Source organism: Homarus americanus, unplaced genomic scaffold (genome assembly GCF_018991925.1).
Source record: "Homarus americanus isolate GMGI-L3 unplaced genomic scaffold, GMGI_Hamer_2.0 scaffold28, whole genome shotgun sequence".
Lineage (NCBI taxonomy): Eukaryota > Metazoa > Arthropoda > Malacostraca > Decapoda > Nephropidae > Homarus > Homarus americanus.
The window spans coordinates 2,631,157-2,658,280 of NW_024742238.1; the positions used below are offsets into that span (position 1 = coordinate 2,631,157).

The 27,124-nt window shown below is 43.2% G+C and overlaps 1 protein-coding gene across 1 annotated transcript in view; it reads left to right on the forward strand.

Moving 5' to 3' along the window:
- The first annotated feature begins 869 nt into the window (after positions 1 to 869).
- Positions 870 to 27,124, forward strand: part of LOC121876551 — a 29,103-nt gene continuing 2,848 nt past the window's right edge. The window contains exons 1-5 of the mRNA XM_042381750.1: positions 870 to 988; positions 2,663 to 2,865; positions 14,843 to 15,078; positions 15,530 to 15,665; positions 26,659 to 26,801. Of these exons, the coding sequence (XP_042237684.1) occupies positions 870 to 988; positions 2,663 to 2,865; positions 14,843 to 15,078; positions 15,530 to 15,665; positions 26,659 to 26,801 (837 nt within the window). The remainder of the gene's footprint in view (positions 989 to 2,662; positions 2,866 to 14,842; positions 15,079 to 15,529; positions 15,666 to 26,658; positions 26,802 to 27,124) is intronic.

Below are 27,124 nucleotides of genomic sequence, written 5' to 3' on the forward strand. Positions count from 1 at the left end.
AGTGCCCTGACCTATACAAAGTTAGTTGTTCGACACTGGGCGCAGTCCGTTGAAAATACAGTATAAGTGTGATTTAGCCTCAGTTGCTTCACTCTTTCTGCCACACTTAACATATCCACTGACTGTAGGACTTCGTAACCAACGCGATCTCTGGCTTTTTTTAGATACTGTATTAGGGCAGAGTACCATGCCGAGCAGGAAAAGTCCAAGTGACATTGTTTGAACACCAAGCAAAGGTTCCTACGTTACGTACATCAGCGGGGAGGCATTTAACATTTCTATTAAGGAATTTTACCTCAGAATTACTTTTATTTACTACATAATGTACGGTTAGCTGACCAGATACGCAAGAGTTAAAAGTTAGCCCAAGGTGCTTACTGAGGTTACTTAATACAGTACACTGAATTCGTTTACTCTTGTGGCTTTTTGTTATCCAAGATGTAAAGTTAATTTGTTGTCTAGAGCCATTGTTAGCATGACCCCAGATCAGATGATAATATTTTGGCTATACCATCTGGATGTTTACCTGAGAGAGTTGCCATAACCCCAAACATTTCCGGTGGTGGACGTTTGGAGGAGTTGGCCAGAGAGAGAGAGAGAGAGAGTGCCGGGGTCTATAAAGTACGGTAACATTTCCCTACTGTCAACACCCCCTTACCGACCCGTCAGACACATCAACACCCTACTGTACCGCACCAACACTCACGTGACACAAAACACCCTCTTACCCAACCCAGTGATTTAAAAACCCTATTATAAATTACAACATTCATTACATAATCAAAACAACATTAAACAACGGATAAAAACCCTAAAACAACGGTAAAACAGATCACCACACACAGAAGTTATCGTGCAGGAAGCCCAACATGGACACTGGTGCCACCTGGTTACTGTCAGGCGACGTTGATGGACTGTGTAGCTCTGCCTATTCCGGTTACCTTTACTTTATCAAAAACAAACCCGACCAACGCCTGGTACCCCCCTGGTAGTCTTATATATTTCACTCTCAGTTTCCTGGCCAATGTCTTGTCAGATGTGATCACTACAACTCGCTTCCATTTATTCCATCCTGAGTTAACACTTTTCCCTGATTTCCAGTTCACAACCTCCTCCTTCACTCAAAGTTGAGCCCAGGTGCGTCAACTTTGTCGCTTGATTAAACTCACTTCCTCTCCTGTGTAGGATTGTGATGGCTCTCTCTCTCTCTCTCTCTCTCTCTCTCTCGCATCTGCTCCTCAACATCACTTTTGTTTTTCTTGTCTTGACTTTCAGTTTTTTTCTTACTAGTTGTTCAATAACTACCCGAAGGTTGGCCCCCCCAGCTTATGTCACCTGATGATTAATCACCTGAACGCTACCTGGGGGATTAAGTTCAGTTAGGTTAGGATAGCGTTAGGATGGTTAATCTTAAGGTGGAGTGAACTGTGAGCTAACCTGCAGCTGCTCTGTGGTTCCTACCATTTTAATCAAATACAGTAGCTTGTAATTCCTCTTCATGAGTTGATTCTCCCGGTGAAGCATGAACGATAATTCCTACAGGACCGCCTCTCGTACATAGGTCATCACTCAAGACGTCCATTTACAAACAGATATGGGCTTAAGATCCTGTTCTAACTACAAATCCTTCTATGAGTCCCCTTCCTGTCCTTACAATTTCCTTAGCTCCTTCCCTGATGAGTTCGTTAGATCCCCCGTCAACACCTCTACAGTATTCCCCCACCATGATTGTCGTATCTATTCTTTTTACCAGACATGAAATCAAGCTGCATTTCGTCTATCTGTGTTCACTTTATTACCCCGACTTCTATTCTTCTTTCAAATTCCTTCAGCAGTTGTGTTCTTATGTTATTTTTGTATAATTTCCGCTATTCTTTGCATCTCTTCAACACAATCTGCGTTATTTCTACACACTAACATAATAATCAATCAATACCTTTACCAGTTGTCACAATAGAGGGACTTATAAGTAACTAATCTTGGTAAATTATCCAAACATTATTAACTGTGTCTATGATGTTGTATAATAAATGTTTCAGGATACATCGTACATCACCACACACACTGTGGTTATCGTTTGAACATGGGTGTCGTGTCTGGAGGCTGACTAATACTACACCACCAGATTCCAGAATTGATACACATAGGTGCGGGACCTACCCCATTAATTATGCATCACCTTGCATCGAGTGCAAGGGTGATTTTTACATTACAGGTATACAACAACGATACAAGAGAAGTTAATTCTTGCTGTCTTAACTTGATTAGTGGAGGTGAGTGGCGGAGAGATGATTGGTTGTAGTGAAGGAAGTTGTGTACACAGGGACGAGTTCATATGTTTATAAAAGATCAAGATTGGTCCCGATAATGTCAAGTGTCAGGCCAGTGTGAAGGAGAAGGAGGGATGGTTGGTCATGGAGGGACGACGTGATGGTGAAGGCTGGGGACCTGTAGGAGGAAGTTTCGAGATATGCCAGGATGGGAGAGGGAGAGGGTATGAGAGGCGGGTGGCCCACAAAGTTTACATACAGTGCGGCCAGGCTTAGTGTTGCCATGTACTCCCAGTAGCACCCAGATAATTATAAGGCTCAATCTTTCTTACACAATCTGTTGATATCGAGTCAGGGTAGATATTCATTGTATTGACAAATGGCAACATCAGCAACTGCGTCGTAATAGCGCAGTGTGAGGCTCACCTGAAATTTAAGACTAGTCCAGTGGTCGTCGAAGGCCTTACGCTGCGCAGTGTGTGTCCGATAATAGAGAAGGTTGAGGTAAAGGCCGAGGGAGGCTCCTACGTCCTCTTCGTGGGTAGCTTTTACGACAAGACGATCAACAGTGTCACAAGAGGCGATTCCGATGCTGGTGAGAACCCAGAGGAACTTGTCACGACTCACGATACACTCTGAGCACTCATCACAGTCGTGGCTCATGGACCCTTCCCCTATACACATTACCCGGCCACACCACTGTCCTCCCTGCCCAGTGGTGGTGGTGGTGGTGGCGCGGATGGTGGTAGTAGTGTTGCTGGTAGTGGTGGTGATGGTGGTGGTGGAGGAGGGAGGTATTGGTGGTGGTGGTGGTGGTGGCGCGGGTGGGTGAGTAGCCTCAGTAGGCGTGTGGTGTTGGTGGCGTGCGGGTGGTGGTGGCGGGCAGTCCTCTCACTCACTCACTCACTCTCACTCACTGTCCCACACAGGCCGAGCTCCCAGCCACTCCTCTAAGCTCTACCCTACAGACTCCCACACTACCGGGATACTCTAGTGGACCTCTTGTGGCGCGCTTATCTGGATTACTGCAGTGACACGCTCCAGAGTAGGCCTGGGGGGGCTACTCTGGCGGACTACTCTAGTGGACTATTACCTCACGCTACTCTCATGGGCTACTCTAACAGACTAAACAGGTGGACTAATCTAGCAAGACTACCATAGTGGATTACTCTAGACGAGGGCTCACCAAGTGGTCCACTCTTAACATACAGTACCAGTCTATTGAGGACCTCTCTTGTAGGCTACTTTATGACTACTTTTAAAGATAGGGCTACTCTAGATGATGATTCTAGTGAGCTACTCTTGACGACTTCTCTAGTGGGCTACTCTAGAAGACTATAATAATGAGCTACTTTAGAGGGCTATCTTACAGACTACTCTTGTGAGTTACTCTAGAAGACAACTATTATTTAGTAATAACCTAAAGGAGGGCTACGGTGGTTAGATACCCTAAAGAGCTACTTCAAATGGCTACTCTAGAGGACTACTCTAAATAGCTACCCTATATAACTTCTCCAATGGGCTACACTATATAACTACTTTAATGGGCTATTCTAGAGGACTATACTAGAAGACTATTATTCAGGAACACTATAGGTGACTTCTTCACAGAACTACCCTACTGGACTATTCTAATGGGTTACTCTACAAAACTACTGCAATGGACTACTCTAATGGGCTATTCTAATGGGTTACTCTTAATGAATTACTCTAATTACTTTAATAGGCAACTCTAACGGGCTACGTTAACAGGCTACTCTTGAACATTACTTTAAAGAGTTACTCTAATGAGCTCCATTAATGGGTTACTCTATATATTTTACTCTAATGGGCTATTCTAGAAGATTACTCTAATAGGTTACTCTATCCTGACAGTCTAAGGCGTGATCACACAACACATCAGAGTGGAGACGAAACATTAACACCGCCTTACCCCCAAAAATGTAAAAAGTAAAAAAATTAAATAATAATAATAAAAAAACACTCACGGACGGACGGACGGACGGACCACCAAGTGCACAGTGACCAATAAACATGAATTAATATATCCCATAAAATACTATAGAACAGCTCTATTAGATTAACAACGCTGCAAAACAAGAAAAACAAAGAAAAACTATTTATAGTATGTGTTGTGTTGTTTTAGGCTATATTGCCCCTATTAGGAAATAAGTTATAGATAAGCTGTGTATAGTTTAGGATATAGTGTGGATATATATAGTGAGGTGATATATGGTGAAGCTGAGACACTGTAGCTCTCTCCTCATCCTCCTCACTTGATCACCACCATGACCTGAGTGTGTCAAGATGGTCTCATGTGCACTGCTGCTGTCACCTGTTTCATTCTGGCCACCCTCACCGTCTGTCTGGGTGAGTAGTGTGTGTGTGTGTGTGTGTGTGTGTGTGTGTGTGTGTGTGTGCGTGTGTGTGCGTGTGCGTGTGCGTGTGTGTGTGTGTGTGAAAATAGTAATAAATCCTTTTTCTATGTTCTGACCTTCACCTGTTTCAAGGAATTAATCACCTGTTAAAGTGGCGACTGCTGCTAAAAGGTAAACTATATGAAATTATCTCACCTGGAACGAGTGAGTGTCAGTATTGGAAAAAAAAACTCAAGAAGTGTTTTGTGAGGTTCAGTCGTCCACAACACCGTCTGTCTCCCACGTGAACTGTTATGTCTTCACGTGTTGGTGGTGTGATGAACGATACACGACCACTACTTCACGTCTTGTACGACACTTATAGGTAAATCAACTCGCACTGTAAGTAAGGCTCTTCACGAGGTCGTCTGCCTCTGCCATCTGCCAACACTGACTACCACCTCCCGTTCTCGCGCGGTACTTCATCTCAGGGATCGTTGTTCGCCCACAGAATTTAGCCGAAGCTCGACAGCACAACGTCTACAGTACAGTTTTTCACTCAGTAACGTCCGCTTGGGTGATACGTGCGTCTTTTAACATATAAACAAATTAGACTTATATCACTTTTATGAAACAAACATTTCATTTATTCTCCTTAGACTTTTTTTTAACGTAACCAACTGACTTGTTTTACGTAATGTTTTAGTTTATCTTCGCAAGTTTCTTCTGTATTTAACTATTGTTGTTGTGTTCTATATGAGTTATTTCGTCGTGATATATCATCTAATGGTTATAACACTAAACAGTTATATTTCCGGATAAAATTATCGCCGTGTGAAGACGTTACTCCACCATAACAGTGTCTGACATCACAACCCCGAGAAATGGTCTGTTGTTTGTGATAATCTTCCCTGGTGCCAGTGTCTTTACCTCACACTTGGTAAATTCCTGAGTGTAGTGTAGTGTATATCGCCCCAACACACACACACTCCCTCAGTTATACCTACTGTATTATCTCTATCAACAATAACACAGCCAACGTTTGAAGGAAATTGGTCTTTATATGCTAAACTATGTTGTTTCATTGCCTAAATTAGTTTAGATGAGGTTAAGTTAAGTTAGTTTGTGTTATAATGAAGTTATCACTCTGTAACTGCAGGATAGGGTCTGTCTGTCTGTCTGTCTGTCTGTCTGTCCCCAAAATAACTCAAGGACAGGATGCCAGAGGGAGGAGAGAGAGAGAGAGAGAGAGTAATATTAGCATATACAATTACTAAACATATGTACAGTATATCCCAGCTTCACTTTACTACCAGGATAAATAAAACACACACACACACACACACACACACACACACAGTCTGAGTAACTAGGGGGGAAACATTACCAGCAGTGAGAGAGCCTTATAATTACATTACATCAGCCTCGTACACTGGTGAGAATTTACTCCATTGCCACAACCACATGATAATATTTTACCTGAAACATTTGTAAACTTTCTCCCGCACGGACCAACACTAACTTATCTTTTCCTTTTCTTTCTTCCTCCCTCCCTCCTCGTCTTTTTCTGGACATTCTCAAAATACAGTAAATTGCAACAGTTTGTGTTTATGTAGAGTACAAGTTGGTGCAGCTCTTGTTTCAATGAGTTTATGATGGGACTATATCAGAGAGAGTTATTGTGTAGGATTAGTTAAAACTGGGTCGATGTTTTTTTTTTTTTTGTATCTTAAAGGTACGAATCGATGCTCAGTGTTTCATGGTTTTTTGATGGTAGATTAGGTTATTTTAGGCTTAGGTTGGGTTATTTTAGGTTAGGTTAGCATTAGACTGTTTAATCCTTAAGTGAAATAAGCTAGGGTGTCTAATCTTCACCTGATCCCTTGCTAATATGCTCTTAATCTTATTTTAGTAGATGACCGAAATATCTTTTTACGTAGGCAAATGTCCTCGCTATTAACATGTCAGCAGTAGGTCTGGGCGTCTACAGATGTCACTCACACACAACATGAACAAAAGAGGTCCCAAGGTAGAGCCACGCGGAACACCACACAAGACAGGTGGGGGGGATCACATTGACAGTCATTAAACTAAACGTACTGCTTCCTGTTAGGCAAGGAGTGGGAGCTGGCGTGGGAGTGAATGGAGGGAGGCATGGGTGTGAGAGGTGGAGTGGGTGTGAGAGGTGGAGTGGGTGTGAGAGGTGGAGTGGGTGTGAGAGGAGTTGGGTGTGAGAGGTGTCGTGGGTGTGAGAGGTGCCGTGGGTGTGAGGAGGCATGGGTGTGAGAAGGCATGGGTGTGAGGAGGCGTGGGTGGAGGCGTGGGTGTGAGAGGTGCGTGGGTGAGAGGTGTCGTAGGTGAGAGAGGAGGCGTGGTTGTGAAAGGAGGCGTGGGATTTAGAGGGGAAGAGGGCTTAAGAATGGAAGTGAGCGCGGTTGGGCATGGGTGAAGGAGTGTGGCTGGCGGGCGTGGGTTTGAGAGTAGACCAGGATATGGGAGAGGACGTGAGCATGGGTGAAGGCTGGTTGATGTGAATATAATTGGATTTATTACATTTGGTGTCGTAGCAGTTTGAGTTTATGAGTTTATCGAAGTCAGATTCTCTTAAAAAAAATTGGTTCTCTATTTAAAATTTATGTAAAATAAAACAATTGATAAAATACATAATGGTGTAATCATATAATATTCTAAAAAAAAATAAAAATAAAACTCCATCTTTGGAAATAAACCAAGGACAGACGGCAGTTACCTGAGGCCTGGAGTGATGCCACCTCCTCAGGTCCCCAGACTGGGGCACTCTACCAGCAAGTGGTCTAGGTATAGTCAAGGGGATTACTCAGTCATCACATACTAGTTGGGGCTTTCTGACCATCAAGTGACTCTGTCATCCCAGAGTGGCCAATGAAAAGCTTAGTCAGGGTTGTCTCCCACCTGTATGGCATTTAGAGAAAAGTGTAGGAACGTATCTCTGTTGTGATTTCCAGAGCTTGTTTGGCCAACAATGGAAGCCCAGCCATCCCAACAACGCTGCCAGGAGTAACATACGGCAGTTTTAATCCCAGGACGTATATCCCAGTTAGGGATTGGTTGAAGCACAGGTTGAATGGGAAGCGGTGGCCTCTGACTGTCTGACCTGTGTTGGTACCCAGCAGAAACTGACCTTATGGCCACGTTACCCAATAAGGTTTAGCCATTCCAGTATCTCTAGAATCAGAGGGAGGCCAGAGGAATCGTTACCGGCGGTAGAGGTAGGAAGCGAGTCTTCATGCTGGGATGCTGTAAAAACATCAGAAGCAGCACCTGCTTCCCATATACAGTTTTTATCTCAGTGAAGTGTGGACAGAAGTGCATCTCGGGAGAGACCTAGAGGTGACTGCCGGAAACTTCACCAGACAAACTGAGTCAAGAGGAGGAAGAAGATTGTTCAACATCAAAAGTCTCAGCAGGTGTTTGGTGTCATCTTTGAGGCTCCTCGATAAACTGAACCTTTAAGATGTCTTCCTTTGCTTCAGGTAATGAAGAGGCATTAAAAACATTCCTCAACGCAACATAAGCTTATATTCCTCTACCTATAAACAATCATTACAAACCACGTTATTACCTTTGTGGGGGGATCGGTGGTAGATGCGGTACCGTTCTTGCCTCGCAAGCGAGATGTCACGGGTTCGATTCCCGGGCCGGTGGGAGTTGTTTGGACTTACGTCCTTGCCCCCATTAGTCCCTGTTCACCTGGCAGTAAAGTAGGTACCTGGTGTAAATCGAAAGTTGCGAATTCGTATTCAGGGAAAGTTGTTGGAGCTTCCAATAACTTGATGACATAAACCACTGACTCTTCAGGCTTCTACGCCCTTAACTCGTGAGACATAAAGGCAAGCATGAACTTGGCATGCTTCCCTGTTGGGCGCTGTAAACGCTTCTGCGCTTCACCTTACACAAGGATGTAAGGGAGTGCCCAATAAAAAAAAAAAAAAAATTACCTTTGTGTACAGTTTGTGCCGTGAACTTATATTAATTAAGCAACTATGAATAAATTGATAAGTGGTTTCTAATTAATTTATCTTAACATCAAGTAAGTTAAGGCGCCAACTTTAGGACGACATCATTACACGAGAGGTACTGCACCCGTAAGTTACATGTACTTGAAAGAAAAACACCGAACACGCAATACTCTGCTCATTTGTTCTCCTTGCCGTGTTAAGAGTAATTATATACAGAGTAGAACACAAACATATATTGACGTCATCAATTCACATTCAGAAAACAATCTCAGGCGCGGGAAAACTTAGCATCAACAACCAAGCAGGACAAGAAACGACTCCCTGATGAGGTTTTGATTGGCTGAGGAGGACTGGCGTCTTGTTTATTATCTGCTTATCGACACCTCAATCACGACGCCATTCCGAGTAGTTCTTTCGTATGCATTGTTCGATTCTGCATTGTGTGTGTGTGTGTGTGTGTGTGTGTGTGTGTGACTAGAAGTTGTATCCACTACTTAACATTCACCTATACCAGACTCCTCACCTGTATAGTAATAAAAATTAGTAAAAAATAAAGAAGAAAAAAGAAGAAAAATTGTTCTCAGAAATTTTAAGTGTAAGTGTAGTGGCTACGTACTTTCGCCCTAGCTAGGTACTTTATTTGGTTAGGTACTTTCTCTGGCTAAGTACTTTCTCTGGCTAGGTACTTTCTCTCAGGTTGAATATTTTCTCCCTGGCTAGCTACTTTCTTTAGAGCCGAATAATTTCTCTCTGGTTAAGTGTTTTTTTTTCTGATTAAGTACTTTCTCAATGACCAGGTACTTTCTCTCTTGCTAGGAACTTTCTCATTGGCCAAGTAATTTCTCTCTCTTGACCAGCTGGCTGAAAATATTAAGACGGAAAATAGTTAAGAACATATTCTCTGCCTTATTAACTCTCTCTTAACTGCAGGTGCTGAGTGAATGTGTCTAGTTAAGGTAAAGAGTCTCAAAAGGTGTAATTATTTTAACGTTATTTTCGTGTTTTAACTAAGATGAATACTTATATATTTACATAATTTACTTCCCAGAAACTTTTATCCTTCAACGAATTTTTGAGAATCCGCCCAATGGATGCTGGACGCTTTTCCCGCCTCTCTCTCTCTCTCTCTCTCTCTCTCTCTAACACGAGTTTCATGAGTGTTGAAGCATTATTCACACGTACCAGCTGCTCCCGGGCTTTATGTAAGAACGCTATTATTTAAATAGAGTTTATGGTGACGTTGGAGATCTCGGTACATAATTTGGCGAGGACATACTGCGTGTGTTGTGGGTGTACTGTATACTGTATCTGAAGAGGTCCACTGGTCGGTGTGCGTTATTCACTTGTTTTGACTGTGAGAAGTAACTACGAACCCCTTTAATTAAGCGAGAAATTAATCCACTTATTCTAAGCTGACGATCACAGGTTGTCGTTGTGGGAACGTTAGGTTTGGATTGTTTGTGGTTTTTAACTTTAAATGAAAATAAAGAGAGAAAAAGAAATAATTGGTCGAGTAATCATGCTCGTGATAGTGAATCAACATCGTATATTTTACACGGTGAGGTGAGCCAGCACACAGCCTCCTACACTCGCCTCACACTTTATAGGACCAAGATCTATGAGGAAACAAAATCAGAGTTAAGAATAATCTCAAATTATAATAAAATTTGGCAGACTTGCAAGCTACTCGGTGTGATATACTACGTGTATGCTGTAAACAATGGACAAATATATACTGTGGTTTTACTGTATACTATGTAAAATAAAAACAAGTTCTTCAATGACGTTTAATGTATACAAATGTTTCTCTTGATCCATTGAGAATCTCTGTCACTTCCGTTCAACATCTCATGACGGTTTTTTTCCCTAAATGTCTCGCTGAGAGAACTTGCCTGAAACAGTGCAGTTATTCTCCCAGGTTTAGTTTTTATATAATCCATCATCATAACGATTAAGGAGTTACAAAATATTACTGACTGTTATTTATATCATCATAACAACATATATTTAACCCTCCAGTGATCTTGATACCTTGGGATTTTATTCAGCTTAAAGAAAACTTGCAGCACCGAGAAGGTTCAAAACAAACACAGTTCCTCGCACAGTACGATATCTTGTTTGTGGACTTCGGCAGCAAGCACCGTCCATCACTACCCCAGTGTGGGATCCAGATATGACTGAGGTAGAATTTACGGCACCCACAGGCGAGCATTAAACTCAAATGTACATTATTCATGACTCGTCCACTAGACTGATACAACCAATTCTTGTTCTTCTCACCGGCGAACACGGCACTTGAAGGCTTTACGACCAACAGGAAGCTAAATGAAGATACAAATAATTTATGATCGCTCTTGTGTCTCGGGGAATACAGTACGGTAAACAAAGCCGATCATGTCAACTAACATCTTACAAGCACATAACTTCTTCACTGGTATCTGAGCGAGACCGTACAGACGTTCTTATCCCTTTGATGATACTGAGAAAAGTACTGTAACGGCAGGACGTACGTACACACCCACCCAGGGCCAACATCAACACAAAACATAACACTCACGGCAACATCACCACAGCACAACATACTCACCGTATTACAATAATAACACACCATAGCCCCCAGCAACATATGCAACACACAATTTAACAGTGATTGCATTGCACGAGAAGGCCAACTCGAACACATACACACACAGTCACAAAAATGTTATGGAAACTGTTGCATTTGGCAGTGTAGTATAAAACTCCCCTCCCATCCTAACCCCTTTACCAACAACGACCCCGAGCCTATGCCATGCACCCCAGCGTCCCCAGGGCAGTACAGTATACCAGCTCCACCCCTCACTACCAGCGTGTTATAGGCGCCAAACACTAGCTGGATCGACTGGGGGCAAAATGTATTCCAGTTCTAATCGGGATTTTGGTTCAATTCTAATGGATCCCAATTGTAACATACCCCCCCCCCTCCCTTCCCTAATGATTGGGTTATATTATGTTATGTTGTTAAGTTAGGTTAGGTTAGGTTAGGTTATGTTAGGCTAGGTTAGGGTGGAGCCTCTTAGGACTGGGGTTCACTAATCCACCAAATGTTAGTTTTATTTTCCCGGCGCCGTTGAACGTTGACTACATTATTTCGATATCTTATTAATATTCATTTTTTCCATTGATATATTACTTCTCTACCGTACACGAGGCGGCTATATTATCTACTTGTTCATCTGATACATAATAGAAGAAAAAAATAATATATATATATATATATATATATATATATATATATATATATATATATATATATATATATATATATATATATATATATATATATATATATATATATATATAAATAAATATATATATATATATATATATATATATATATATATATATATATATATATATATATATATATATATATATATATATATATATATTCTGTTTGGTGTTACCGTATTGACAGAGTTCAGTCATGCTGTGTAGGATGATAATACTGGCTGGACTGACCTAACAACACCCCTGAAGACTGAAACATGGATGCACAGCTGATAAAGATCGAAACATAGTCATACATAGAAATACAAGAACAATAATAAATAAATAGACCATATAATAAAATAATTCATAGATAACTAGTCCTCATAGGCCATTGTTACTTATTTTCCTGATTAAAATATCTAATTCTCATGTCCATTTCTACACCCACCTTTCCCGGCTATACCGCTCCCGGACGTACCCCCCGCCCCCCGCCAAAACTAAATTCGTTTCTGATTACCGATACAGAAAAAAAGGTACAGGAGAAAAGGTGATAAATACAGCCTGATCCCCCCTGCTCATTACTCCCAATCAATATATGTAATGTGTTGTTCAGTATTGGTTTGCCATTACACTAAATCACAGACGTCGCCGAGCCTACATAACTTCTCCCCAGCTGGAGCCACTGTGTTTATATACACCATTTTCTGTTATTGTTTTGCTGGAGGGATAACTGTGGTATTTGGGTCGGGATGTGTTTGGTTGGGAAGAAGAAAAAAAAGAAGAACGTGGAATAGGGAAAGTAAACAGAGATATAAATGGGGAGGTAATTGAGAAAAAGAGATAAAGATTAGGAAGAGAGAGATAACTGAGATAAAGATTAGAAAGAAGGGGAATGAATTAAACCAGATGACCAAAAGAGACAAGAGAGAAGCGAAAACTCAGGAAGAAAAGAAAAAGAGAGACAAGGAGAGACAGATAGAGACATATAGTGTATCAGGGGGTAACTAGAACAAGACAGGTGTCGATCATTACCTTGTGGCCTCAGCAGGTGGTGGTGACAGGACATTAGTAGCTAGAGGTCAGATCAAACTCATAATAAACATATCAATCACTGGTGCAGCTGTGTCCCCTCCTCCTCCTCTCAGGGCTGGACACTATGTTGCCGGGCTGAGTACTAGTGGCACCTCAGCCCAACATCACACTAACAAAACTGTCAATGGTGCAGCTGTGACTTCCTCCTCTTCCCAGGGCTGGATACTGTGTTGCTGGGATAAGGCTCTCATGAGGTCATCCAGCATCACGTTGAATTATTTGTCTCAAACTGGGGAGGAGAGAAGGACAACCTGGTCAAATGAACTCTTAATTCTATTATGTTTCTTATAAAGGACATTTAGTGTAATCTTTATTTATGTATAATCATGAAGAAGAAAAATCAATTGTTATAACAGCTTTACAGTCTAGTTATTATTATTGTAACAGCAGGGGCTCTTTTGTTTGTTTGTTTGTTAATTGTCACATCCTACCACATATAAAGTTCGCCATCCGTCAACCCTGAGCCACCCGACAGTCATTCCTGGAAGTTTTGTCATCACCCAGTTGTCGGGATCAGTGTGTCATTCCGGACGTCACCTCAACTTGGAATCCATCCAGTATTATAGTGCGATAGACAAGGGCTATAGTAAGGGGTATGCTTCCTTAGGCAATTTATTATAAGAGGGATGATTCAACAATACGTACAGTTGTGAGAGTCTACAATATAGTTACTGTTTATAAAGGATGGGAGACAACCTCACCACACAGTATTTCACTCACCTGTTCCCGCGTTCACCATCCAAACTAAACTAAATTTTCTCATTTCACATACTGTAGTCGGCAAGCTGATGAGTGATTTGTGCTATAGACAAGGATGACATAGACCACTCGCGGGTATCAGGAATGGATGGAATGAACTTTGAAATACTATGGATGAAAGGTGGAAATACTATAGAATGGATGAATGGATGGCAGGAGTGTGTAAGTTAAGCATGCAAGAGAATGACAGAGAGCATGAGGGTAACAATAACAAAAGAAAACGGGAAAGAGAAATAAATCTGTTGGACATATCAAAGCAAAACTTACGGCAAAATAAAAAAAAACAGGGTGAGTATTAGTGCACAAAACCAGTGTGGGTTGAGATAGAGTGTTTGAGCTGTAGAACATTGGTGAAAAGTTCTGGAGAAATAAAAGAATTATTTTATGGTGTTGATGATTCTGAAAAATATAATAAATAGACAAAAAATTGACGTAGAAAGTTAATAAGATATTGTTGTTGTGAATTTTTTTTTTAATTTTGGAGGAAGAAAAAACTGACCGCGAGTGAATTAGGACTCAGTTAAGGATAAACCATGTTAATATAGGTCTGTATGTTGATGAATGAGGTAAACAGAGGTGGGGAGAGGTTTAACTTTGGTAACTAATAAATCAAGTGTAATCAACCACTACAACAATAATACACCATCACTGCAAGAATACAGTACCACTACAACAACAATATATTACAACCACAATACAATAGGTCAGGTCTACGTTAGCTGTTTGATTCAGATTAAATTACTCACGACACAGGCAGTAAAACATTAGTCTTTCATGAAGGAATAAGTCCAGTCCAGTCCTACTTTTATTACCACACACACACACACACACGCACACGCACACATACACACACACACACACACACACACACACACACACACACACACACACACACACACACACACGGACAGACTAGCCTTCACACTTCTTGCATTGGGTTCAACTGGCTCTTCCTGCTGACCTAAATACTGTATCACTTATCCTACAGTTTCCCCCTCTTATTGCCTGCTGTGTTTTCAGACCAGTTACTAACTCTACAGATGGCGCTGATGGTGAATACACTATCCCCCTTTCCTTCAGAAACCAGTAACTCACTAAAGCACTACTCCGGCAGGCGGCGCGGGTGGGGTACGCATTACAGAGCTGGACGTGCCGCCCGTCGCGCTGGTGAAGGACGACGTTCACTTGAGATGTGACTACGAGGACGAGGGCGGCTCCTCTCTCTATACCCTCAAGTGGTACAAGGACGGCAGGGAGTTCTACCGCCACCAGCCAGGCATCTCCCCACACACCGCCGACGACCGCTGCCACGACCACCACATCTACCACGTTGACGGTGTTAACGTTGATGTGAGTCAGGGTTCAGGGTCACTAGTCAGGGGTCAAGGTCAAAAGATCACCAGTCAGACGTCAGGGTCACTAATCAGGGGTTAAGGTTACTAGTTGGGATCAGGGTCGCTAGTCAGGAGTCAGTCACCAGCCAGGGGTCCGGTGCCAGTGATGTCTCATTAATGGTGTCAGTGTAAAGAGACCGTGTGATCCATCTTTTGCTGTGAGGGATCTTGAGAGTCAGACTTTTGATACGACACCCATGTGAGACCTTTATACGTATCCTTTATTATAGGAGAGATCTAAAGAGTATCTATGTTCATGTGAGAGATCTTGTGAGCACTAGCAGTACAGTATGTAAGATCCTGTGTGCCCCTCTACTTATATGACAGATCTTGTGAGCACCCATTAGTATGTGACAGCCTGGCTTAAGTGAAGGGTCTCACGAGCCGCTCCTCCCCTCCTTTACCAGTGCTGGGTGTCGACGGAGCGGGAGGTGGTGCTCCGAGGGGTCTCCAGCAACACGTCGGGGGACTACCAGTGTGAGGTCATTGGCGAACACCCCAAGTTCAGGAAGGAGGTGCGCGAGGCCCGTCTCATTGTCTTCTGTGAGTACCTTCTTATATCATTCTCCTGACCTCTTTCATCTCCTTGTCCATTTTTATCTAAGTCATCCACAACCACATTTACAGCCCACACCTCTTCAAATCGTTTCCTCTACTCAAGTTACCTCCAGCTTATCTCTAAGTTCCACCGCCAACTATTTTCTCTAAATTCACTCCCCAAAAGTTTATAGAAGTCCGGTATTCCCCTCCAGCTCTCTCTTGTAAATTTACGCGTTATTTTTTTTCTAGGCACTGTACTCCCCTCCACCTTTATTTCCTCTGAGTTCCTCTTCAAATCGTTTTCTCCATGGAATTCCCTTGACTGTCTGCTGGAAGACTAGTACAGTATATAGTAGTGCCAAGTTTGCTGGTTTGTCATTTGCAGCCTCGGCGTTGGTACAGGCAAGTCACGTGACAGGGCCAGAGGCTGATATAAAAGGCGTGATGCCGTGTGTCTCGATATTTGCCCAACTTCTCCAATCAGTCAACGTAGTTTGCCTCTCCACCTAGTGACAGTAGTAGACAGGGTAGGACAGCAACACACACTCCGTCCATTTTCTGTAAGTTTTACCTAATACTGTACTCATCTTCAGTGATATACAGTACAGCCTCCTGTATGACCGTATGATTAAGATTTATGTCCACTTTTGTAAGAAGTTTATGGAACCTTTATATATCATTCCCCCCAACGCCTTATTTTTAGTCAGCAATTAACTGTAGCCTGTATGTCTGTTCTGGCACACAGTGTGTCACTACTGTGGTCAATTTATGGTACAAGACATAATTCAGTATTGGTTTTGTTTTGTTTCTCTTGATCAGAGATAAACAAGACGATTTTCACCTTTGATACGTTTGGCGCATTTTACCCATAACAGAGATATCGAGAGTTGAACATCAGAAAACTTGCCACTCAGGTACAAGAAGTGAGTTATGGTCAGCAGCTGACGGGCCATGCAGGTCAACACTGACGATGAGATCACGTTAGCGATGGGTCAATTATTTGACCGATGCATAATGATACTTTTGAGCGATCCAAGTGCATCGGTTACATCAGCCTGGATCCGACCCTCACACACACACACACACACACACACACACACACACACACACACACACACACACACACACACACACACACACACAGACCATAAAATAACCAGGATTACTTTAGATCTGGTAATTGATCGTGGTGGCCATTTTCAGAAGTCCGACCTATTTATTTCCGTGATCGACATGCTGTGCAGCGAGAGAACCAACATATATCCTGTCTCAACTCCCAGCCACAAGCACACACTACACTATATACACACATTTATACTCGTATATTCCAGTATAAATTGTCGTACATCTACACACTTGGTATAACAGCCAGTTTATTGTACTACATTATGAACACTTATGTAAACAATGTATTTCTTCTCACATCAACAAAGAGAACTCCAACTGAACTATACCGTTGAAATTATTAATAAAACACCCAAAATGTACTGATATTTTTCTTATGTATTGATTATAAAATATATCCAAAAATATTGAAAATGAAAAAAAAAAAAAGTTTTATAAATATATAGACTTAAAAAAACAAATCAAAATATATACATTATATTCTTCAGCATAATTCTGTCTTAGTCTAAATAGAAAATATCTTAATACTGGTTGTAAATTAATTAATAATGAATACACTTTTGAATTTAATTAAAGAATGAGAGAGAATAATTATTATTTGTTATTACTGTGTACTGTTTGTGTAGCAGATTCCACACGAAGCCTGGCCCTCACAAGGTAACATCGCCTCTAAACACCTACAACATACAGACTCTTTTTGTTTGTATAGCAACATGGGATTGCCTGAAGATAAGTCCCCAACAGATTATTTCACCTGCGAGGATTAGGTTAGGTTATGTTAGGTTAAGTAAGGTAAGGTTAGATTAAATTAGGTTATTCTAAGTTAGGTTAAGTTAGGTTATAGTGGTGAAATAAGTTGGGGGGGGGGCTAATTTTATGTAATCCGGGACATTTAAAATATTACAAGTTTCTTCCCCACTACCGATGTAATGTGGCCGAGTAGACACTGAACTCGATGTCTATCCCGAGAGTTGCTGGTTCGATCTGAGCACCTTAATACAACCTAAAATAACAACCTAACCTTTCCTGGAATAACCTAATCAGTCCTTAATGTTACCTAACCTAAACTAACCTAACATAACCCAATCTAACCTAACCCATCCCAATTCCCAACCTAACCTAATCTAAACAAATCAAACCTTAGTATTGCCTAACATGACCTGACCTGCCCTAATGTAACCTAATCTGACCTAACCTTTCCAGTGACGGGGGATAAAAGGGGAGTGACAGACGAACCGACGCCACCCGTAAATTGTCATCAGCGACGAGCGCGAAAAACTAAAACAAAGTAAATTGATGGTAATTCATCATTCGCTGACACCGGCACCCCTAAAAATAAATAGTCGCCATATTGTTTTTACGATCGCCCCCTGCGGCAAATTGGGCGAACTAGTAGTCACTGACCCCGCTAAGGTTGTGGCCAGCTTTAGGTTAAAAATAATAATAATAATAATAATATCTAATAATATAACAACAACAACAATAATAATAATAATAATAATACCCCTAACCTATCGTTATACTGTATTTCGTTACCAGTACAGACTCATCCAAGAGAACATTAACAATATAAGCGAAACTTTTATGGTAACAGTGCAGACTGAGGGTACATTGACACTGGCAACACTGGGACTGGCGGTGAGAGACTCGCCTACTTGAGGAGTAAGAGGTGAGAGTAAGAACGGAGGAGAGAGGCGGAGTTTGGAGTAGCACTGTGGTTGATTGTTGCAGAGTTTGGAGTATGGCAAGAAATGCTGGCGAGTCTCTCTCTCTCTCTCTCTCTCTCTCTCTCTCTCTCTCTCTCTCTCTCTCTACTGACAGACTAAAGAGAGACAACAGATACGATTTTGGGCAGATACTACTACTACTACTACTACTACTACTACTACTACGATGAATATACTCACCTACACTTTATATCGTAGTTAAGGGCTTCCGTTAGTCCGTCTGCAAGTCTGTCATAAAGTTACTGTAGTGTGGGCCGTCCTATGCCTGCCAGCGCTGACTAGTTGTTCTATGAGGTGTCACTGTAGGTCTACCAGTCATCCCACACTGTCATACTGCACTGAGATTAACAGTAAGAGGGTTAGTATTTAATGATGATGATGATGATGATGATGATGATTATGATGATGATGATGATTATTATTAAGAGAAAGAGGAAGAGTGATGGTGATGATGATGATAAAAAAATATTAATCAATTCAAAATTGCTTTAAACGTAACTAAATGCTTTCAAACACACTGAACACGCGAAGAAACGAGAGAGAGAGAGAGAGAGAGAGAGAGAGAGCCAACAACAGTAATGAGGGAAACAATTTGGGTCACACGATGTCCTCTGCCCCAGAATGTCAACACCCCCTACTACCACCACCATAACCGTAATTACCACTACCACCACCATCACCACTACCACCACCACCACCACCACCACCACCACTACCACCACCATCACCATAACAACACCTACCATCACCACCACTACTACTACCACCACCATCACCACCATCACCATAACAACCACTACCATCACCACCACTACTACTACTACTACTACTACATACCACTACCACACCATAACAACCACCACCACCACCATAACAACCACTACCATCACCACCACCATACTACTACCACCACCATCACCATAACAACCACTACCATCACAACACCTACCACCACCACCACTACTACTACCACCACCATCACCACTACCACTACTACCACCACCGCCGCCTTCGTTGAGTTAAGAATTTTTACTCAGCTGTGGAATCGCTACTAAGAAGGCAGCAACCACGGAGAATAAAAGCTGTTTATTGGTCATTAAGAGAGAGAAAGTGACCGAGTAAGCAGGGAGAAAGGAAGGGGAGGAGGAAGAAGGGCACTGTCGGCCAGTACTCTTCTTCCACGGCGGAAAGTGACCATTCGTGGGACAGATGAGGTAACTAGTGAGGTTGGTCAGTAAAGTACAGCTTATGGGCTTTATAAGTAATGGTAAGTGGGTCCTGTAGTGCCGAGGCTGTCTGTACTGTAGTGATAAGTAGTTCAGTAGAGGTGGCAAGTGGCAGGTACTGGCACTTGGTAAGTAAGAATGAAGAGTGATGGACAGTGAATGGTGGAGACTTAGAGTGAAGGAGACTTAGAGTGAAGGAAACTTAGAGTGAAAGAGACTGGGTGATGGAGACTTAGAGTGATGGAGACTTAGAGTGAAGGAGACTGAGTGATGGAGACTTAAGAGTGATGGAGACTTAGAGTGAAGGAAACTGGGTGATGGAGACTTAAGAGTGAAGGAGACTGAGTGATGGACACTTAGAGTGAAGGAGACTAGGTGATGGAGACTGAATATTGAGACAGACAAACAAACAGACAGAGGCAGTACAGTATTAGGGAGTTGTTGCTTGTCACTCCTGCTGCCAGTAGACGAGAGGAGGAGTAGGTGGAGGAGTGTGAGACCCGGGGAGGACAGAGGTGGGTGGGGCGGGAGGGGTTACACGGTCGGTCACGAACTTACATACAGCAGTTCGTTACGGGTTAATGGTACAAGACGGAAAGCTATACCGTACTGGACCTCGGGTAGGGGAGGGTCTAACTTTTCCAGACAATAATGGCTCGAGGGACAAGGTGGCCCTGAGGGTGTTACAGTATAGCCGACGGAGGCGGAAAATCACTATAAGGTTCACCAGAGGACAAGTCCCACCCTGATGTTTTTTCAGTGACGTCTGGTGATCCTAGAGGTGCAGATATTGTGTGTAGCGGGTGAGCTGTGACGCACCGTGTACGCTTGTCGTGGGAGATGCATCTACAAGAAAATGTAGGCGTATATAATATTCCTTAGTGATGAGCGATACAGTACAGGGCGACAAGGGACCCGCAGGTTGGGCGTGAACACAGATGACGGGCGTTGAGCAGCTGAAGTACCCAGTTCCCGCATGACAAGTGGCACCGTTATCGCGACTCATCTCTCGTTGGTAAACTTGGGCTCGGCGTGGGCACCACCTGCTGGTTGTAGTTCAGGAGGCAGAGTTAAACAATGTTTCAGCTGCAGGGAGTCATTCACTAGTCTGGTAAGAGGAAAGTCCAACTATTTTTCCTACCGGATGAACAAAAGCTTTCCTCTGATAGATGGAGGTGCCAGCGGGGCAATGTGGCCCAGGGTATCACTGACTGGCTATGACGAGAGTGTAGGGGAGGGGCACTGAGTGGTCCAGGGCAAATCTTGATTAGTCGAGAGGAAGACTTAAGGGAGGAATGTGGTGAGGCTGGGCTATGTGCCGGGGGAGAGTGTACACTATCTATACCTACAGCAGACACCAGCACACCTCCAACACACGGATATACTCACTGAGGTTTGGTCCACGAGTAATGAGTGAGTGAGGCGGTTCACTGAGGACACATCTGGCCAGGATTGTCAACAAAGTCTGGGTCTTTACAATAGCTGGTGAGGGAGAGTCTTTTAGGGTCATTAGTGTCTCAACTAGAAGGTCAAATGTTATGTATCCAGCTGCGGCCATCATCAGTCAAGCCACATCACCACTAATGTCAACCACACCACCGCAACTGTCAGCCACACCACCACTAGCGTCAGCTACACCACTATTGTTAGCTACACCACCACTAGTGTCAGCCACACCACTAGTGTCAGCCACACTACCACTAGTGTCAGCCACACCACTAGTGTCAGCCACACTGTCACTAGAGTTGCGGGGGTGTCGTTTTCTGTGATCGGGGTTCATGGGTGAATAATCTGGTGTAATCTTCAGGGCTGCCAACACAGATATCGGAAACGAGATACCAGACTTGACCTAACCTACACCCACTGAGATACAACCTTTACTATAATGTTCCTTGTTTGGCTGTTGTGTGAGGGAAGAGTGGGTGTGAGGGAGAGGGGGAGGTGTGGGGGGAGAGGGGAGGTGTGAGGGTGGGGAAGAGTGGGTGTGGGGGTGAGGGAAGGAGGTGTGAGGGTGGAAGAGTGGGTGTGGGGATGAGAGGGAGGTGGTGTGAGGGTGGGGGAAGAGTGGGTGTGGGGATGAGAGGGAGGTGGTGTGAGGGTGCGGGAAGAGTGGGTGTGAGGGTGAGGAAGAGTGGGTGTGAGAATGTGGGGAGGTGTGAGGGGAGAGGGGAGGAGGTATGGGGGAGAGGGGGGAGGTGTGAGGGTGGGGAAAGAGTGGGTGTTGGGGAAGGGAAGAGTGGGTGTGGGGGATAGGGGAGAAGGTGAGGGAAGAGTCGGTGTGAGGGTGAGGGAGAGGGGGAGGAGGTGTGGGGGAGAGGGGGAGGAGGTGTGGGGGAGAGGGGGAGGTGCGAGGGTGGGGGAAGAGTGGGTGTGAGGGTGTGAGGGAGAGTGGGTGTGAGACAACAACCATTATACATAGAACCGATAACACCCACCACATCGTATAGACTACACTCACCACACCATGTAGGCATCACCCACACCCACCATATCATATAAACTAAACTCACCACACCATGTAAGAGTCACCACCGTCACCACCAACACATGACGGGCAGTAAACGTCAACATGGTGCGGGCAGTAAAACCGTGGCCAGTCAGCAGCTCGCGGCCAGGTACCAATATTGAGGATCTCGACACAGCACCATGACCCTCAGCCGCCCCTTACCTCCACCAACCTATGTTTATCGTTGTCTTCTGTCTCGGCTCTACGGTGTTGTCTCTTATTATTTTCTCTATGTGGATTAGATTTTATTCCTATTCTTCGTGTATATGTCACAAGTGTTAATTAAAGTTGATTTTTATAGATCACCTGAAGATTAGTCCCCCCACCCCACCCACACACCTGATGATTAAACACCTTAATGCTTCTCACCAGCCCCCCCTCATCACCTGTTATATGTTGCAATGTTTTATGTAACTTAACCGATATTTTAAGGATTAGTTATTTTATGTAATACAGTAATGGAGGGTCTGTAATTATTCAACGTTTTTGAGCTTGAATATTGGTTACAGTAACTCTTAAATACAAAATCGGTAACTATAGTGCAAGACAAATTACGAAATGATATTGTTATGGTTTGAGTGTAATACAGTACTTTATTTTTTAGTCACCTCATGTGACAATTTTGTTTCGGTGACTGATGGAATATTGAAACAAATATTTACAGTACTTGTTTCAAATAATATTCACAGCACCATGATGTGTTTTGTTATAAATATGCAGAGCCAACAATTAATAATCACCTATCAAAATTGAATCTACGTATTTTATTCATTTAATTTAATTTTTACTGGTTATGAAACAAGAGAGGGCGTGCTGGTAAATACAAGTCTGGCTATAGAAGTTTTAGAATAACATCCGTCAGCACACAGGATCGTTATAAAGTACTACGTTACAGCAAGGGGTGTACGGCGGCCGAGACTTGTTGGTGTACCCCCCAGCCCATCCAGCTGTAAATGTGTGCGTAATTTTAGATGAGAAAGTGAAGGAGGTGGAGCGCAGTGCCGCCTCGTGTAATGAAGGCTTAGTACTACACCTAACTGCCCATCAGACCCAATTTCCCTTCACCTACAGCACACATTCAATGACAATTTCACTCACATCTAAATAACATTCCAAGTGACCATTTGCTATAGATGTCAGTTGTGAGGCGGCACAAACTCCCCAACAGATGAGTTAACATTGCTTCCCTCCTCAAGGCTGATCATAATAGTATAGTTTTCAGTGGGATAACGTAAGGCCACAAGTTGTCAGATCTTCAGGAAACAACTACCGTTAGTACTGTGTATTTGTCTAGGATTAAACCGTCTGGACAACTACTTCAGGGGAGCGACACACACCCGTCGTTCTCGATCACGTCAAGTGTCCAGGTAGAATTCCAGCAGACGTCCCCCGAGGGTCAGGTGAAGGAGACGTGGTGGTAATTTAATCTTACCTGGACGCTGGCATGGCACGGGTGGGGGGAGACTAGCAGGTAGACTCAGTAAGACGCAGATTAGGTAAACAAAAGTCAAACAAGGAAAGAAAAGAGAAAAAGATAGCGATAGGTTGCATCAAAGAGAATGTGGAAAGGTGAAATTAGATTAGGAAAAGCCATTGGGCTAGAAATACTGAGGTTAGGTTAGAATTGACTAGACTGACTTCTGATATTTCTTTACAGGTCGCAAAAGTTTAGGTTTCTTTGGAATGAAATAATAAAATTACGTTAATAGAAGTCAGGTGAGAACCAAGAAGTTCACAAACAATAAACACAATAATATGATATCAAGAAGAAGGCTAAAAAAAATATCAGGACAGTTCAGAATTTGGTTCATGAGGTTTTGCAGGAACAGGAAGAGTCAGGTGTGTCATGACAAGAACCCCAACTCTACCGTCGTGTAGTACCGTCCATCACGACTGAGGGTGAAACACTAACGTTTACAGTATTATCACAACAGAGAGAATTACCTGCCATAATTTTTGATAGCTATCATCCAGTACGTGCTTAAAGACCTTAGTTGTTGAGACACAGAGAAAATATATAAACAACAAGGTAAGATAATGTAGAAGAACAGCTCGGGGTTTAGAATATGGAGGGTCGAGTGTTCACCGAAATTTACTCTGTAGTCTGTAACAGAAAGCCCTTGCGAACATTTGTTCAGGGAACAACTGCTTTTTAGTGTATATACGTTGTGTACTGTAAAGGTATGCTTTCTCCCTGAGGCCCCGAGGCGGGACAGCAGTACAGCAGAGCTTAACTTTGTCCCTAACAAACATCAGAAAACAGTCTATCTTCCCCTCGCCTCAGTCAACCCGGGTTTTGCTGACTCTCGTATACCTCTTGATCCAAACTGTTACTACACGACCATTATCTGTGTAACATAACTCCGCAACTCTAACTTATCAATTTTGACCAAGCTGACCTAATCTGACCTTTTCTTAGGTGAATGTAACATTTAAACTCACTCACCTTAACTGTCCTGACCGCAATTGACCTCTCCCAACCAAGGGTGACTCTGACACTTGCTGACCTCTTCTGACCCCTGGGAAACCCTTATCAGCAGTTACTGTACCGAGAACACTGACTGCTGCCTCTCTCCTTCACCACCACCAACACATAACATAAAGTAACTTTTATTCTCTCCCTAAATGATATCCTTAATTTGGCTTCTGGTAAAGGCGGAGAAGCCGTATTGTTAGGGAGTTTTACTTGCTCTGAGGGTCTGCCCTATAAATATCTCCAGCCTTCGACATTAAGGGTCTGAACTCTCAATACCAAGAGAATTATGGCCCCCAGAGGCTTGTGCTGCAACAATGGTCTCCTCTCGTGGTCCTGTCGCCGCCCATACAAACTTATTTTTTTTCCGGCCATCAGTAATTGTCAACGATAACTACACGAGGGTCACTCACAGCAACCAGTAGTGTGGAGGATGTGGCTCACTTCCTCTACTGCCGACGTCTGTTTGATCAGAGTTAAATACCAGAAGGTGTGAGGAGGCAGAGGAGAGGGTTGAGCAAGCTGAGTAATGCATGTCAATTCAAGATTAATTTGGAACAGTCAGATAGTTTGTTTGATATGATAAGAGTGATTTGTGGTGTTGAGTTTAGATATGACGAAGACCTGCTGCACCTGCCGGCCATCAGTCAACATCAACTTGAATTTGATTTGACAATGAGTGTAGATACATTGACTCCCACACCACCTGCAGGCACGTGGGTGATGAGAGTGTGTACGCTAAGCTGACTTTACGCGGTGTGTGTGTGTGTGTGTGTGTGTGTGCTCCTATCAACTCCATTACCTCAACGGGAATTATGGCTACGAAATTAACCTGAGACTTCATTACACCTGGGAGCCTTTTCGCTTATCTTCAGAGGGAAAATACTTACGAACATCCGAGAACTGAGCGAAAAAAAAAATACAAATTAAACAAAAAAAAACACGAATTAAGCGAAAAACAAATTACCAATTGACCGAAAAAACTAGTAAAAAAAAACTAAACTAAAAAACATGACGAAATGACCTATAAAAAAGTAACGAACTACGAATTGAACGAAAAAAAAAGACAAAAAACAACTTATGAACACACTAGGATAGGATGGCGGGCAGAGTCTTCCAATATCGCCGTAACTTACAAGAGAATGTCATCAAGCCGTAAATTGGATGCACTATTGAACAGCCAATGGCATCTTTCATATAAATTTATCTGATTATGAGGCAACTGTATAAACTGGATCTGGTTCCTCTGATGATCTCTGCTTTTATCTCCGGTTGTGTAGGAGTAACTCGGCAGCTCCAGGGGGGTGGGGGAAAGAATTGGAGTGGAGGAAGGGGGTGGGTGGAGTATGAGGTGGAGTGGAGGTGGAGGAAGGGGTGGAGTAGAGGAAGGGTGGGTGGATGAGGTTTAAGAAGGAGGTGGAGGAGGGGGAAGAAAGGGATGAGGGGGAGGAAGTAGAATGGAGGAGGAGGGGGAGGAGAGGGGTGTGTGGAGGTGGACAGGGGTGGGGAAGGATGAGTGAAGAAAGGAGGGGGAGGGGGTGTGGAGGTGGACAGGGGTTGAAAGGGAGTAATGGGTGAAAGGGGGGGAGGATTCCTGTGGATATGTATTTTGAAATTATTTATTGATTTGTCTGTATGTGTGTAGCACTCTTCACTTGATTTATGTCTGTGGGATGTGTGTGGGTCCTTCCTCCTTCTCTTCGTCGTGCTCTCTCTCTCTAATAACTTGGTGCGTAAGTTATGTTAAGTGAATATCGCTCAAGTTACGGGGTGAATTGCGCCTGAGTGGTGAATATCGCTTGAGTTAATAAAGACTCACATATTAAAGCTTGTGAGTGAGTGAGTGAGTGAGTGAGTTAATGAGTGAGTGAGTAAGTGAGCTAATGAGTGTATTAAGCCGAGTTGGACCAGCCACCTTCATCACCTCTTCTCCCGGCAGCCGAGGCCCTACAGCGCCCCGTAGTGTCTGGCGTGAGGGACACCTACCACCCGATGGACCCCGTGTTGCTCAACTGTACCTCAACCAACACTCAGTACCGGCCACTCCTCTCCTGGGTCCTCAACGGCCGCTCCGCTCCCTCCGTGAGTTCCCATGAGTTCCGTTGTCATTAGTGTTCGTGTTGTTGTAATGGTTGTTATTATCGTGTTGTGAGTGTCTTGTTACCGTAGTGGCAATGTTGTAAATGCCAGTGATCTTGTTACTCTATTTACCCCGTTGCCATAGTGGTTACTTACAAATGCCATATAACATTAATGTTGATCTTTCTTGTCCAATATGTTGCCATTGTGTGATTCCTTCCATCGTTCTCTGTAATCGTCGGGTTTTATGTAGGATTTACTGTCTGTTTGTCTGTCTGTCTGTGTCTGTCTGTGTTCTGGTGTTTGTCTGAGGATGAGTCGTGATG